Source organism: Euphorbia lathyris, chromosome 5, assembly GCF_963576675.1.
Source record: "Euphorbia lathyris chromosome 5, ddEupLath1.1, whole genome shotgun sequence".
In the NCBI taxonomy this organism is placed as follows: domain Eukaryota; kingdom Viridiplantae; phylum Streptophyta; class Magnoliopsida; order Malpighiales; family Euphorbiaceae; genus Euphorbia; species Euphorbia lathyris.
The window spans coordinates 84,095,682-84,110,716 of record NC_088914.1 but is presented as its reverse complement, the minus strand read 5'-3'; the positions used below and the strand labels follow the sequence as shown (position 1 = coordinate 84,110,716).

General features: G+C 35.3%; 2 protein-coding genes across 2 annotated transcripts; one reads left to right on the top strand and one right to left on the bottom strand.

The window, feature by feature from the left end:
* Positions 1-563: 563 nt before the first annotated feature.
* Positions 564-7,567, top strand: LOC136229631 (uncharacterized). The gene is made up of 13 exons (XM_066018544.1): positions 564-864; positions 1,656-1,817; positions 2,170-2,235; positions 2,319-2,462; positions 2,631-2,744; positions 3,056-3,157; positions 3,240-3,425; positions 3,912-4,034; positions 4,399-4,484; positions 4,700-5,258; positions 5,641-5,718; positions 5,814-6,404; positions 6,499-7,567. Exons 1-13 carry the CDS (start codon positions 628-630, stop codon positions 7,405-7,407), a joined length of 3,357 nt encoding a protein of 1,118 aa, XP_065874616.1. The 5' UTR covers positions 564-627; the 3' UTR covers positions 7,408-7,567.
* A 1,911-nt stretch (positions 7,568-9,478) lies between these two features.
* Positions 9,479-14,584, bottom strand: LOC136230389 (T-complex protein 1 subunit theta-like). Its single transcript, XM_066019453.1, has 13 exons — positions 14,310-14,584; positions 13,428-13,690; positions 13,171-13,317; positions 12,916-13,077; positions 12,072-12,149; positions 11,772-11,905; positions 11,463-11,535; positions 11,303-11,380; positions 11,070-11,192; positions 10,791-10,885; positions 10,450-10,659; positions 9,928-9,985; positions 9,479-9,733 (listed from the first exon to the last, which is right to left on the bottom strand). The coding sequence occupies exons 1-13, from the start codon at positions 14,455-14,457 to the stop codon at positions 9,665-9,667; spliced, it is 1,638 nt and encodes a 545-aa protein (XP_065875525.1). The 5' UTR covers positions 14,458-14,584; the 3' UTR covers positions 9,479-9,664.
* Between the last annotated feature and the right edge of the window lie 451 nt (positions 14,585-15,035).

Below are 15,035 nucleotides of genomic sequence, written 5' to 3'. Positions count from 1 at the left end.
TAAGTTCGGTGCAATGGTAAAAAGTTAGATAAGGTGTTAATGGATTTTTTTTGTTGGCTTAAATCGCTATTTAACACTCAACCTATTCAAAATATTAGTTTTTGACTCCTTACCTAGGATAACATTAGGTCTTTGATTTATCTTATTTTTATTTCGTATCTACTATTTAGTAATATTTACCTTTTTTATCTATCTAGAATTGGTATAACCTCAATTAGTAAGGATGATTGAAGCCGAAACCAGAGATCGATAAGAAGACTTTACCCCAATGCAGTCCTTTTAGAGAAGGCTTGGCGGGACTCATTTTCTATATGAGAAAATATCTCTTTCCTTCACACAAGGTTTTGCCCTTTTATTAAACTAAGAGCGAAAAAAAGGAGAATACTAATTTTGGATAAAGGAACAAATGTTAATAAATAATAGATTATGTGCAAATACTAACCTTTTGAATAGTCTAGGGAGTAAATATTAACAAATAATAGATAGAAGTAAAAGCAATATTAGGGACAAAGAGTGCTTTAATTTATTTTTTTTCTCTTTTTCTTTTCAGAGCCGATTTTCTTACCATAGAGAGTATATATATTGTGAAAAAAAAAGTTACTGAAAAAAGAAACAGCAAATTCAGTAATGGTGGAACGGGCGCTGAACATTGTCTCCTCCTCTGCATCCTCATCTTCCTTGAAGGACACCGATCGCCATCGAATCGATTCAGGAAGGCCGATACGGTTTGTGTATTTTGATGAAAATGACAACCTTAGGCTTGACTCAGAAGCCATTGACGTTCTTCAGCGAATTAAAGGACCTGTTGCCGTTGTCTCCATCTTTGGCCCTGCCCGTCAGGGTAAAAGCTTCATTGTGAACCAGGTAATTCCAACAGATTCTTCAATATTTCAATGATCAGAGTTTTTGGCCACCAATTTCTACAAATCAATGGAAAATAGTGAAACTATCTTATGTGGATACTTCACTATGTTATTTACTTGTGCAATTTTTCTTGGCTGTTTGGATGGTTTAGGACTTCTTAATGCTGCTTATTGCTATCTCTTTTAGGGTATATTTTACTTGCAACTTGTCACTAAATAATATCATTGTTACTATACTTGAATTTTTGGGGGAAAAAATGGATGGAGATTTTTCTGTTACAAAAATGGAAGTTCTGAGATCTTTTTCTTTGGGGTTATAAATTGAAGTTCAGATAGTACTACATGGTGCAATGTTTCAAAGACAGAGAATGAAGATTTCCTAAAGTTTCCATGTTATAGGCATTGACCTTGTCTCTGTGAGTAGAGGTGGCAATTTCTGACACGAAAACACGAAAACAGAGCCAACCCGACTGACACGACACGATTGACACGAAAGTCATTTTTCTAACATTTATAACATATAAAACCATATGGAACATAAATATGAGATAACACGATTTTGACACGAAACACGACAATTGCCAGGTCTATCTGTGAGTATTGCAGAATGTGTGACTTGTTGGAATTGCTGATAATTATAATGAATTAAGCGGGATACTGGGATATTGTTTTTTGCAGTCTTTTTTTCTTGCCTGGTTTATAAGTTGAGTCCTTCTGTAGATTGATTGTTGTCTTTCAAGAATGTTTTCTGGATTCAAATCATAAATGTGCGTCTTTTACATACATGTGTAGATTCTTGGGAAGAGCTCGGGGTTTCCGATATCATCAACCCATCAATCATGCACTAAGGGGCTTTGGATGTGGAGTGAACCTCTGAAAAGAATTGCACTTGATGGAACTGAATATGATCTTTTACTATTTGACAGTGGCGGAATCAATGCTTATGACCATACAGTTGAGTATTTCTTTGTCTTTTGACTTGTGTTATCAACCAATGTGTTACCATGATTCACATTAGTATTTTTTAAATCAATTTTATTTGATGCTCAGTTCTTAATCCCGGCTTGAGACCATTTAAAGTAGCCTCAGACATGCTTTACATTAGTGATTGAACAAGGGAATAGCTAATGGATCTCTGTATTACTGTATTTTTGAAAAAAAATGATTAGGAAAAGCAGATAATCATGGCAGTGAGTACATCAAATATATATCTTAAGTGTGCATGTTTGATCACATTCTTCTTTTCAAGTCCCTTGTTTTTTCGAATAGAATTGTTTATCATGTGGACATTATCATATTCCAACAGGGGATGCATAGCGCTAAGATGTTTACATTGGCAGTCCTTCTATCAAGCATGTTTATCTACAACCAGGTATTTACACATCTTGCATATAATGTCCTATTTTGGTTATTATTGCCTAAATTCCAATGTTTTAACGTAATGTATATTTTCAGGTAGGTCTAATTGATGAAGCTGCACTAGATCGTCTTTCTCTTGTCACTGAAATGACTAAGCATATTCATGTTAGAGCCTCTGAAAGAAATGACTCAATCTCTGAATTTGAATACTTCATCCCAGTCTTTATTTGGCTTTTACGGGTAATGATTTTTACCTTATCATTGTGTTCTTTACGCGGTTCACATAACAACATGCTAATGCACTTTCAATGCTTTGTTTGTTTTTTAAGAATTATACTTCGTTCATGAATTGAAATATATTACCTAATTGGTGTCAATTCTCATGCCACCTTCTGATTTGCTACTCAGGATTTTTACTTAGATTTGGTGGAGGATAATACAAGAATAACACCGCATGATTACCTAAAACATGCACTGAGGCCAATGCTTGATGGTGGAAAGGATATTGCTACCAAAAACCAGGTAATTATATCATTAAATATTGAAAATATAGCTGTGGAACATCATGGTGTTTTTAGTATGCCATCTGACATACTTAATTGCGGACACTCTTGCAAGAAGGATATTAGATGTACTTTGGTGTCGTATCGACCTTAAATATAATTTAGCAAGACATTTTCATTTCCAGTATGTTACCAACTTAAAATAATATTGGAGAAGCAATAGAATAAACTTGTAGGAAATGCACTTGTTGACTGACTGAAAGAGTTTATATCTGTAATTTTTAGGCGGTCTGTTTCATTGTGTTTGTTGATTTGTATGTTTAATACCAGATTTGTGAGTCCATTCGAGCTATTTTTCCAAATCAAGAATGCTTCACTCTGGTCCGTCCCTTGAACAATGAAACTGAACTTCAACACCTTGACCAAGTCTCGGTAAGTTATTGTTTGTATCAATTTGAGTTTTAGTGCCTAGGAAATTAATAACTTATTCTGCTGTAATAATTCATGTCTTCAGCTAGACAAATTTCGGCCAGAATTTCAATCGGGGCTTGATGTTTTTGTGAAGTTCGTTTATGAGAGAACTAGGCCTAAGCAAGTAGGAGGTAGTGCTGTGACAGGACCACTTCTTGCTACTATCACAAAGTTTTTCCTTGATGTTCTTAATGAGAGCAGCATTCCTACAATATCTTCCTCTTGGCAGGTTAGAGTCTGACCTGGACATTCATTTTTCTATTCCCTTTCTTGCGTTCTTTTCTGATAAATAATTATTCAGTGATTGGCATGACTAGAATCAGCTAGTGTCTATCAAATTATTTTTTCTTCCATTTTTTCTGTTGAATATTTTGTCTATTAATTAATTTAGATTCCAAAAGTATTTTACTTTTCCCCCCCCTGTTAACTTGATTATTAATATCTTGTCTCAACTAAAATAGTGCTTAATACATGTAAAGGACTTGCAAACTCGTTAACTCCAAATCGGAGAGGCTTGCGAGCAAAGCAGAGAAAATCATAATTGGAAAGTCTCTGAGTGCTTGAGGCATCTTCTTTGAGTTGGAATGTGATAACTTCAAAAGGAAATATTGTAGGCTCCGTTAAATATTAGATTTTTGCTTTTGACTGTTGTGGCAATTGCTTACCATTATTTATATTGGCTGATAAACATCGTGTTTCTGATCCAATGGTGTAGATCCGTGCAAGAGATGCATTTATGGAGGCAGATTCACATTGTTCAGAAGTTATAAAAAGCATGGAAATGAAATTGCAAGAAGCTTGCCAAGTTGCTAACGCAAGGCTTGAGCATGTTGCTGAGGTAAACTACCATATATATAATTATATGACCTGCCTAACAAGCTCTTCATTTGTCAATTTTTCCTGCCGCTGCCACTAGAAAGGAACCACAGCCATCCTAGGACGCACAAAGTTTTGGATTCAAGAGACTGTTGAACCTAGACGTTATTGTTTAGGTCTACTTCATTGGTTATTACAAAGAATGTTTTACTATTGCTGTGTTAAATTCTCTGTTCTCTATCGATGAACTGGTTTATATCTGTTTTTATAGATTGTGCGTGTTATATTTTAGTATTGAAGTCATAAAATGGTGCTACATTCAGTTTGTGGAATGTCAATAATCCTTCTATAGTCATGCTGATGACTTAACTATCTATATTGCTCAGGTTCTTGAAAGTCTTCTCTCAGAGTATGAAGCATCAGTTCATGGTCCAACAAAGTGGCAGAAGCTGTCCTTGTTTTTACAGAAGAGGTTGGTGTTTGTGGATTTTTTGCAAATTGAACCGCCCGTGTATATGATCTAATTTTTCTACCGGTGAATAATAGCTAGATTCTCAATTTTTTGAATTGCTGCCTAAATAATATTTAGTTAGTAACATTGAAACAATATATAAAAGTTCAGTTCTACGAAGCTACGAGAAAACATCATCGTCTGCCTTAACTTTCATTCAATGTTGTTGTATTCAGTTTGCAAGGTCCAATTCTCCTCCATGCTAAGAAGCTGATAGATCAGTTTTCATCAGAGAAGAGCTCACTCTTGTCTAAATGTTGCTCCAATGAAGATAAGATTGAACTGCTCGGTAAGCAGCTGGAAGCAAGTCATAAGTTGCAATCTGAATATCAAAACCGTTATGATGATGCTATACAAGACTTTAAGAAGGTCTCTGATCAATTTAAGAGCCGTACAATAGATCTGGAGCAAAAGAATCGGATAATAGAGGAGAGGTGTTCTAGTTCACTTGAAATGCTGGATTCCGCAAAGCAGGACTCGTTGCTATGGGAAAGAAAATATGAGCAGGTTAATGCCGAAACAGCTGTTCGAAGGTTTGGAGTTTGTGAAGAAACAGCGAAAATTGCTGCTACTGCTGAAAGTTCGCAGCTAGTTTTGCAAGAAGCATATGAATGGAAAGAGAAGTATGATACTATTGTTAATGAATCCAAGGCTGCACTAGAGAAGGCGGCTGAGCAAGCAAGACACAAAGAAGAAGCTTTGATAGCCAAGTTCACTGACAGTTCGGCAGAAAAGGTTCAGTCTATTCATACATGCATACTTTCCCTAGGGTTGTCAACGGGGCAGGGATTCCCCGTCCTCGCTAGGCTCTTCCCTGATTGGGACAAGGAATCCCCGAAAAAGGGGATATTTCGAGAATTTGATACTTTCAAGCTATGTTGCATGGACACTCCTTTGTAGTAGCGTTTATGCATTTCGTGTCCGTTTCGTACCATGTCCTTTTTCATTTGAAGGCTATTTTACGAAGGTTATGTTTTAGAAATAACATTTCCGGTGTCTGTGTCTGTATCCGTGTCCGTGTACATGCAACATAGCTTTCAAGGTTCTTATTGTCATATGCGTAATATTTGCTTGTATACGTTAATTCTGATTGCAGTTTCTTTGAATTTAATGGCAGGACAAGGAAATTAAGGAGATGGCAACTAGGATTGAGGACTCGGAACGGAGATTAACCAGTTTGACATCAGACTTGAAGGTTAGCTTCTATAATATCCCCCTAGTTGAACAAGCTTAGCAGTGAGATTTTCGTGTGTTCGTATATTTGATAATTTTGTATATGTATATATGAAGGCTGTTGAATTGAAGATAGAACACTATGATTTGGAGTCATCTGGTTTAAAGCTTCAAATCAAAGAGTTGGCTGAAAAGCATGAGTTTGTCAAAGCTTCTAATCAATCAATGGAGAAAGAAATTAAAATGCTGGAAGAGGCGAGAATCCGACTGGAAGAGAAGTACTTGTCTGAATTAAAAAGATTTGAAGAAGCACAAGAAAGATTCAAAGTTTCAGACGAGGAAGCGAAGATAAATAAAAACATTGAAACAACTCAACCGGAAGGCTTCAGTGCTCAAACTGTGATTGCGGAGACCATGGAAACAGGAAAGGAGGATCTTGCAGGCGAAGCTGACAGGTCCGCTGCATCAGTGGATGATGCAATGTTGAAGATCGCGTTACTAGAAGCAACGGTCAGAGATAAAGATCAAGAAATCGAGTTGTTAAAGAAGAAGTGCGAGCAATTTTTAAGTTTCACTCCGATGCTTGATGCAGCACGTACAGACGCAAACAGAATGGAGGAATCACCTTCCTTCCAGCTAGAATCAACACAGGAAACTAAGGTTGAGGACTCGGAACGAAGATTAACCAGCTTGACATCAGACTTGAAGGTTAGCTTCTGTAATATCTTCCTAGTTGAACAAGCTTAGCAATGAGATTTTCGTGTGTTCGTATATTTGATACTATGTATATGTATATATGAAGGCTGCTGAATCGAAGATAGAAAACTATGATTTGGAGTCATCTGCTTTAAAGCTTCAAATCAAAGAATTGGCTGAAAAGCATGAGTTTGTCAAAGCTTCTAATCAATCAATGGAGAAAGAAATTAAAATGCTGGAAGAGGCGAGAATCCGACAGGAAGAGAAGTACTTGTCTGAATTAAAAAAATTCGAAGAAGCACAAGAAAGATTCAAAGTTTCAGACGAGGAACCGAAGATAAATAAAAACATTGAAACAGCTCTACCTGAAGGCTTCAGTGCTCAAACTGTGAATGCGGAGAGCATGGAAACAGGAAAGGAGGATCTTGCAGGCGGAGCTGACAGGTCCGCTGCATCATTGGATGATGCAATGTCGAAGATCGCGTTACTAGAAGCAGCGGTCAGAGATAAAGATCAAGAAATCGAGTTGTTAAAGAAGAACTGTGAGCAATTTTTAAGCTTCACTCCGATGCATGATGCAGCACATACAGACGCAAATAGAATGGAGGAATCACCTTTTTTCCAGCTAGAATCAACACAGGAAACCCCAAATTTTCTTAAGCAGGAATTAACTCCTAACAATTCCGAAGAATCAGCACATTGTCCGGGGCTGAGAACTTACTCTGGCAATAAGCGTTCGAGGCTAGAATTCTCTGATTGGCAACTTACAAAAGCTAAGACCACTTCATCCTTGCAGAGATGCACAACAACAGAAGGTGATTCAAGTTTCAAGGTGGAAGAATTAGGTGATGAGTTTCAAGATGTTGTTTCTTCAGTTGATTACACAAAATTAACTGTGATGAAACTTCGGCAAGAGCTTCAGGAACATGGTTTCGGTAGCGAATTGAAGAAGTTGAAGCAACCAAGGAAGAAAGACATCCTTTCTCTTTACAGAACACTCATGTTGAAGAAGTGATACCTTGTGAAAAAAGGAAAGAGAAGTTGCTATAAACCAGAAATTTTGACTATTTGCTGAGACTGTTAATGTCTTATATAAATACATATACAGAGACAAATGTTGTAAAAGACAGCAGTCGGTGGAAAGACCGGTAGACGATGCATAAGTCAGATTTTTATATATGGATTAAAATAGGGTAAAGTTCAAATAAAACCCTTGTGGTTTCACTAATTTTCAGATAAAGGACTCTGGTTTACTTTTTGTCAAAACGAGGACTGAGGTTTTCAAGTTTAGCAAAATAAGGACTTTTTCGATTGATATTATTAAAATCACCTTTAACAACTTCAAAAATCACATATTTTAAGAACTACTAATATTCTAAATAACTTTAATTCTTCAACTTTTTTATTTCGAGATTATTTAGATGATGTTTGGTAATGAGAGAAAGTTAATGTTTAGAGAGAGAAAGTTCCAAAAACGATGATTTTCTAAAATCGAAAATGTAGTTCCATAGAAAATGACATTGAACAACTTTAATTTTTGAAAATTTTCATTTTCAGGTCGTTAAATATAGTTTTAATAGCATTATTAAATGTGTGAAACCTCAATCCTCGTTTTGACAAAAAGTAAACCAGGATCCTTTATCTGAAAATTAGTGAAACCTGGCCTAGACATCTCTCAAAAATCACGTGCAAAAATCTGGCTTATATACTACCTATAGTATTTTTTGAGGCCTAGACATCTCTCATTATTCATCATTTTGCGAATCTAAATTTAATAAATATAAAATTTAATTAATTCTTGATTAAACAAGAACTAACTAAAGATCAAATTTTTGAGAAATTTGCAGAACACGAAGCAGTTAATAACTGAGATAAAGTACAAATTTAGCATTATCATTATAGGAGAAGACGAAATTAAGCTCGCGTATACAAAATGAGTTTTATTTTCTATGTGCAATTTCATATTCTAGCTATCCTTCAATCGAACTGAATCGAATACTGAAATGCAATTAAAATTAAAAATGACACCGAATTAAAATGTCAAAATAATCGAACCGAAAAATCAAATTCAATCGGCTCGGTTCTGTATGTTGTTTAAACTGAATCGATATACACCAGTACATCCTAAATGGCGCCTAACATTTTTTACAATCTTGAGTAATAGTCAATCCTGGTTTGATGCTAATTGGTCTTCCTCCTTATTTTTTATGAATCAATTAGTCTTCTTTCTTTATTTGTATTTTTGTAATTATGAGTATTAATCGAGTTGTCTCGTCCTTGTATCTATAAATAGGCTCTTTGTAATCTTTGTAAAATAGAACTGAAATTCTAATATACAATAGTATTTGTCAGAAATTAATATAAGATATATATTTTAACTAATAGTTTGAGTTTTTAGTTCAAATGGTCCAATAACGTTTAACTAAATTTCTAAAAGCAGAAGTTTTATGTTCCAAACAAAAAAAAAATAATTGGAAGTTTAATGTGACAAAAACTAAAAAAATTAAATAAAAAAATCAATGACTAAGAAATCAGGAGCATCATGAGCTTTTCATTGAGTAACATACTAACGGTTAGAAGGGTAAATTACATACATGGTGTACAACTTATGTCTTATTTTACATTTTGGTGTAAAACCTTCAATTTTGCATACAAAAGTGTACAATCTTTTAGTGACCTCCCAACCGGTAATTATGACCTGTCAACGAAAAGTTAACACATCACATCAACAATTTAGTCTCCTTAAAGGTGAAAAATTGACTGGTTAACATACCACATCAATAATTTTGACCTTTATGAAAGTCAAATTGCTGACATGGCAAATTGACCGGTCATAATTACCGTCATACACTTGAAGTCAGAGATCACCAGAAGGTTGTACAGTTTTGCGTGCAAAATTGAAGATTGTACACCAAAATATAAAAAATGACAGATTGGACACCACGTACGTAATTTACCTACAGTTATAGCAATTATATTCATATTTAAATGGTTTATTGTCTTTAGAAACCAATTACTTCATTGGAAACTAAAATAGTTCAAAACAGAGCAACCTTACCTCAATCAGTGTCAAAACCCAAAATCAATAAATTCCAAAGAAAAAAAACTCATTTAAGATTGGATTTGAAGGTTTAGCATATACAAAGTAATTGTCTTAACATCTCTTTTAACATTAAACAAAATTGTTTATGCATCACTTCCTGAGAAAAAAGAAATGCCAAAAGTACAAGATTCGGCTCCAAAAAAATACAAGCAAGACACGCACGTGCAAACTAGTCCTCATCGGCAGCTGCAGGCTGCTGATCCCTCCTCGGACCGCCTGCTGGTTTTGCCATTATAATCTGCAGACAAGGCAAGCAAACAAAAATTGAACTATTTGCTGCACTTAATATTTTATGAGTTCAACAAGCTGCTGAAAAATATTATCAGTCTTTAATAAAATTAGGAAACAAATCAACCTCTAATATCACAAGTTGTTCTTGGCTAAATATTAGTTTATAAAGGACAACAATCATGAAAAACAAATATACAATACCTGATCTACTCGCAACACAGTACACGCAGCATCAGCAGCATATTTGAGCGCAAAAAACCTGAAAAGAAAAACACATGTGAAGCTGGTACTAGGGGTGGCAATTTCTGACACGATTTACAGAGACAGCGTGGTTAACACAATTATCATTTTTATAGTATTTATATCATATATACATATGTGTGGAACATATATATAACATAACACAATTTTGACACGAAACCCAAAATGGGATAATCCCAAATTAACATTCCTAAAAGACATAATTTAGCTTCCAAAAAGCGATAATTGCAGCTCCCAACACACCAAAGAATTTTCATAAACCCAAACTAACATTCTAATGATTACTGAAGAGCCAAGTGGAGTTTCTGATTGGTGAATGTCAGTAGGGTCCAATCAAAGCAAATTGAAGCACTTAGCGCCTCTTACACATGGACACATGTTGAAATGTTTTTGAGACCATGACAAACAAGAAATACCAGAATTTCAATAATAAAGAATGCTAAAAAGGTTTAAAAAACATACTTTGTGACATGAAGGTCCCAGACGTTCATGGTTGAAATATCTTTACAAGCACCTTCTTCCAAGTCGATGCCAACTTTGGAATTTCCAGATGCATGTTCAGCATAGAGAGATGATATGATCTCCATTGCGTTAAGACCGGCATTCTCAGCCAGTGTTTTAGGTATCATCTCAAAGCTCTCAGCAAATTTTGCAATCGCATACTGATCCAATCTGCACGACCAAAGTAAGAAATTAATATAATAATAATATGGTCAGTAATGTCCCATCTCCATGTCCAAGCCAACGGATTCAATTTTTATTTTATTTTTACAGAAACAGGAGAACTTGAGGAATAAAATTACCCTGTTTCTTTGAAAGAGAACTCCTTCAGTCTTCTAGCCAACTCAATTTCAGTAGCTGCAGCTCCAGGAACCATACGACTGTCCCTGCACATCGCCTGCCAAAGCATGCACAAATAAATCTTTACTAAGGTTTTTATGCACAAATGAAGCACTAATTAAGTTTCTCTCTTTTTATGATAAATGTCCAATATCTTCAAAAGGAAAACTGGAACCTAGAACAAAATCCACACTGGAGAAGCAAAGAAGGTAAGAACCCATTAATAAATATTCGACAACAACCTTATAGGTGTTCACACCATCATCAACAGCCCTTTCAAGATCTTCTAAAATACTGTCAGTGCTTCCACGCAAAACCACAGATGCTACAGAGTTTCCACCTTCTTCATTTTTCACAACAGTCACCTTTCAACAAGAAATGGCACGATTAATTAATACCGACAAACAAGAAATGAAGGACAAGAAAAACACTAAAACCAAATGCTTTAGTTACATGGTGGAACATTTGAACATACCCTAGCACCACCAATTTCCTCAACTGAAATTGAATCTGCATAACCCAAGTCATCTGGGTTTGGTTGGCAAAGCTTCAACTGTTGAAAATAAATAGAAGGCATATAAGGACTGTATATTTTCAATCGAATATTACATAGTAGAAACTGGATAGCGGCTTACCATAGCAATGGCACCCGTTGTGCGACAAAATCGCCTCAATTCAAACTTTGAGCTAATCTTCAAAACCATAAGTCTGGAACCAAGAAACCGGGGATCAGGACGATCAACATGAACCTCGGTCAGTGAATAAAAGATAGCGAGGCAACCAAGTAACAACATGATTTATAATTAAAGCAGATGACACTAAATAGGTACTCTCTCAATTTGTTCAAGAAGATTAACAATAATGCATGTAAGGTTATGTAATCAATAGGCGAGTAAATAAACTGGTGGTGGAACAAAAAAATAGGTGAGTAAAATTCACTGTACTTGTAACGTTCACAAAAATGCAAAGCCATTTCTCCAACAGCTGCTCCACTGGCAATTACTTTGGCACCAGAATCGGCAACTGCTTTAATAAGTTCCTCAATTTTAGCTTCTTCTGTTTTTGCATAATTCTCTAGCTGCAAGCCAAAAAATGGAAACATCAGAAGTGCTACTATTTCCATTAACTTGTTCACCAACAAACTCATAGCTCCCAAGGAATATACAACAAGCTATTTGCAAATTAAAATATTAATACAAAAACAAAAGAAAGAACAACCAGATGTAAATTTGAACATGTTATACCTGCTCAGCAGAGTGAATAAGGACAGTCCCTTTGGTTTCAGTTGCTGATGAATCAACACCACCAGCAAATACAGCAACCTATTGAGGCAAAAACAAAAATGATCACATTTAAAATAGATAAATTTGTAAAAACATTTGTAGAACTCAAAAAAGCACAAGTTGAGGTGAAAACTTGAAGGAGATACAAATGATGCACAGATTTTTGAGCATCAGAAACCTGATCAGCAGTTTGGAAATGTATTGTTAAAAATAATGAATAAATTTCTAAAAGTTATTGTTGGAAGACATCCATGGAAAAAGTTTAACATCCCATGAAAACTAAATCGCACCACAAGTCCTCTAAGCAAGTTATTTTAATCATTATTTAGAAAGAACCATAATGTGCCAAAGAGTTATAGAATTCAAAACCAAAAAGGTGCATGTACAGAACTTCAACCATGGCAAATCATTTCAAATTGTTTCATTTGCAAACTAACGTAACAAGGAATATAAATTTAAGCACACAGATAACCGAGATTCTAAATGGGTGGTGTGCCAGTAGAAAAAGATGACACACAATAACATGAGCTGCAAGGTAAACTCGAGAAATGATCATCTAGGAATTTTTTTTTTGTCCCAGATCAACAAGACAAAATTCAAAGGCAACAAACAATGTCCCAGTCAAACATTTTATATGAAGTCGCAAACACCTTCAAATTAGATCCCATAAGTCCACAAAGTGTCTATAGAGGAATGCTAGAAAAGAGTGATATAAAGAAGAGAGAGAGAACTTGCACAGGTTCATATTTAGCCCCAATTCACATCCAATAGAAACAAAAAATGAAAATAGAAACATAAAACATACCTTTGCCTTCTCTAGTCTCTTTATAGTACCTACAGCATCACTTCTCAAAACCATTCCACGAACTATTGTACAATCACGCAAGCCTCCCCCCACAAGCTTTGCAACCCTAACATTGTCCACGTTAAAATTTGCTGGGTTCTTGGGACATACTTGAATACATGCCTGTAATAAGTAGAAATATGAGTAGAGAGATTAAATTACTGAGGAAGGCTGATAACCAGCTATTCATAATCAAGGAGATATGCTAAAACTCACATCAGCTATAAGACTAGATAAAACATCTTCTTGACCATATTGCTTGCTAGCAACAGCAGCTTTCATCCGAGCAATGACTTCTTCCTTATTTCTCACATCCATTTTTTCAGAGCCAGCCTCTACCAATTCATCCAAGATTTCAATTGTCTAGAAGAGAAAATGTTTACGAAAGAGAAAGTTATGAGAAGGAAAGTTCAAGATACAGATTCTATACTTTATTAATGGAGGAAAAGAAGACATGTCAACTAATCATAAACCTTGTTGATTGCTTTGTTGTATCCACTGATAATCTCACTAGGATGCAAGCCCATCCTGATAAGCTCCTCTGCATTCTGAAGGAGTTCACCAGCAAAAGAAATTGTCAAATTTGCCCCATCACCAATTTCCTCCTGTTGAGCCTTGCCTGCTAATACCAAAAGTTTTGCTGCGGGATGTTGAACCTCGAGTTCATTGACAATAGTGGCAGCATCATTGGTGACAAAAAGCTTGTCCAAATGATTAATGACCATCTTATTCATACCTGATCAAAAAACAGCAAGCAAAACACCTCAAAAACAATGTGTTAAAGACATTCACATGAAATATCTAATTTCATTGACTATCAAGGGAAATATAATATAAGATGTAGAAAAGAGGTATAGAAGTGAAGCAAGCAAACCCATAATTTCTAAGATCACTCATGGCATAATGTACTATTATATATCCTGAATCTCAAACCTATTATAGACCCATACCAACCTGTTTGGTATCCCAACTTAAAGATAATTTGAGTTCACTCATTTCCCTCTCTTCCATTGTCATGAATTTCACAATTTGAACAGCTTAAATTTGAAGAAATCAAAACTTTTCTACAATGAAAACCGCACAGTTATCGCATACATCACAGAATACCTCATAACAACTATATTCAGTGAAACGCACTTTCATACTTAGGAACAGGAAATGTAAGTCGTACACAATTAGGAAATAAATTAACACTAACGTTGCAAGTACGCCTTAAAGGAAATGGAACTAATTAGCAAAAGCACTAAAAAATGATCTGGATCCAGATTTTGAAGGAAATGGAACTTCAAAAGCATAATCTATTTGAAATAAACTATCAGAAAGCATATACAGCTAAAATCAGGGAGAGAAGGTACCATTGGGGCCAAGCGAGGTGCGAGTGATAGTGGAGAGCTGCTTGCAAGCATCGATGTTTTTTATAACTGCTTCATCAAGACCGGACATATGCTTGTGTCCCTCTTTAAGCATTGATTGAATCCCATAAGGCTGCGACGAGAACCCCATTTTAACAACTTCTAGCTCGCTGATACTTACTTACAAACTGATTTCGACTTCTTTCTTCTTCTTCTTTCTTCTTGGAGAGGTACAGAGTAAAACCCTAAAAATGAATCTCGCGCTCAAAGAAATGTAGTAAGCATAAAGTGAAGCAACACTAACTAGGGCTGTTCAATGGTTCACCCAATGGGTTTGGGTTATAACCAACCCAAACCAAACACAAAGAGAAAAAGCTAGTGTTCGTGTATTAATTGTTGGGAAGTATCAATTTAAACTCGACGTACAAAATAAATAACACTAATATAGGTTTAACGTTAAAAAAAAGTACAATTTAGATCTCGATGACAGAACGTGATATATCATTCATATTACTCCATTAATCAGCACTTAATGAATAATATGAATAATGTGTCACGTTCCGTTATCGAGACTTAAATTTGTACCTTTTTTAAACGTTAAGTCTATATTAGTGTTATTTATACGTATAGCCTAAATTGATACTTTTCTAAAAACCATAGACTTATTTTGGTACCTTATCCCTTAATTTTTAAAAACCAACCCGAATATTCCAAAAAAAAAAATTGACT

What these genes read in the sequence shown, in the direction of transcription:
- LOC136229631 (XM_066018544.1), top strand. Translation starts at nt 628, where the DNA reads ATGGTGGAACGGGCGCTGAACATTGTCTCCTCCTCTGCATCCTCATCT. An exon ending in CTGACAGTTCGGCAGAAAAG is followed by an intron (nt 5,259 to 5,640) that starts GTTCAGTCTATT and finishes ATTTAATGGCAG; the next exon opens with GACAAGGAAATTAAGGAGAT. An exon ending in GCTTGACATCAGACTTGAAG is followed by an intron (nt 6,405 to 6,498) that starts GTTAGCTTCTGT and finishes GTATATATGAAG; the next exon opens with GCTGCTGAATCGAAGATAGA.
- LOC136230389 (XM_066019453.1), bottom strand. Translation starts at nt 14,457, where the DNA reads ATGGGGTTCTCGTCGCAGCCTTATGGGATTCAATCAATGCTTAAAGAG. An exon ending in CACCTCGCTTGGCCCCAATG is followed by an intron (nt 13,691 to 14,309) that starts GTACCTTCTCTC and finishes TTTTTTGATCAG; the next exon opens with GTATGAATAAGATGGTCATT. An exon ending in CTGTGTTGCGAGTAGATCAG is followed by an intron (nt 9,734 to 9,927) that starts GTATTGTATATT and finishes CCTTGTCTGCAG; the next exon opens with ATTATAATGGCAAAACCAGC.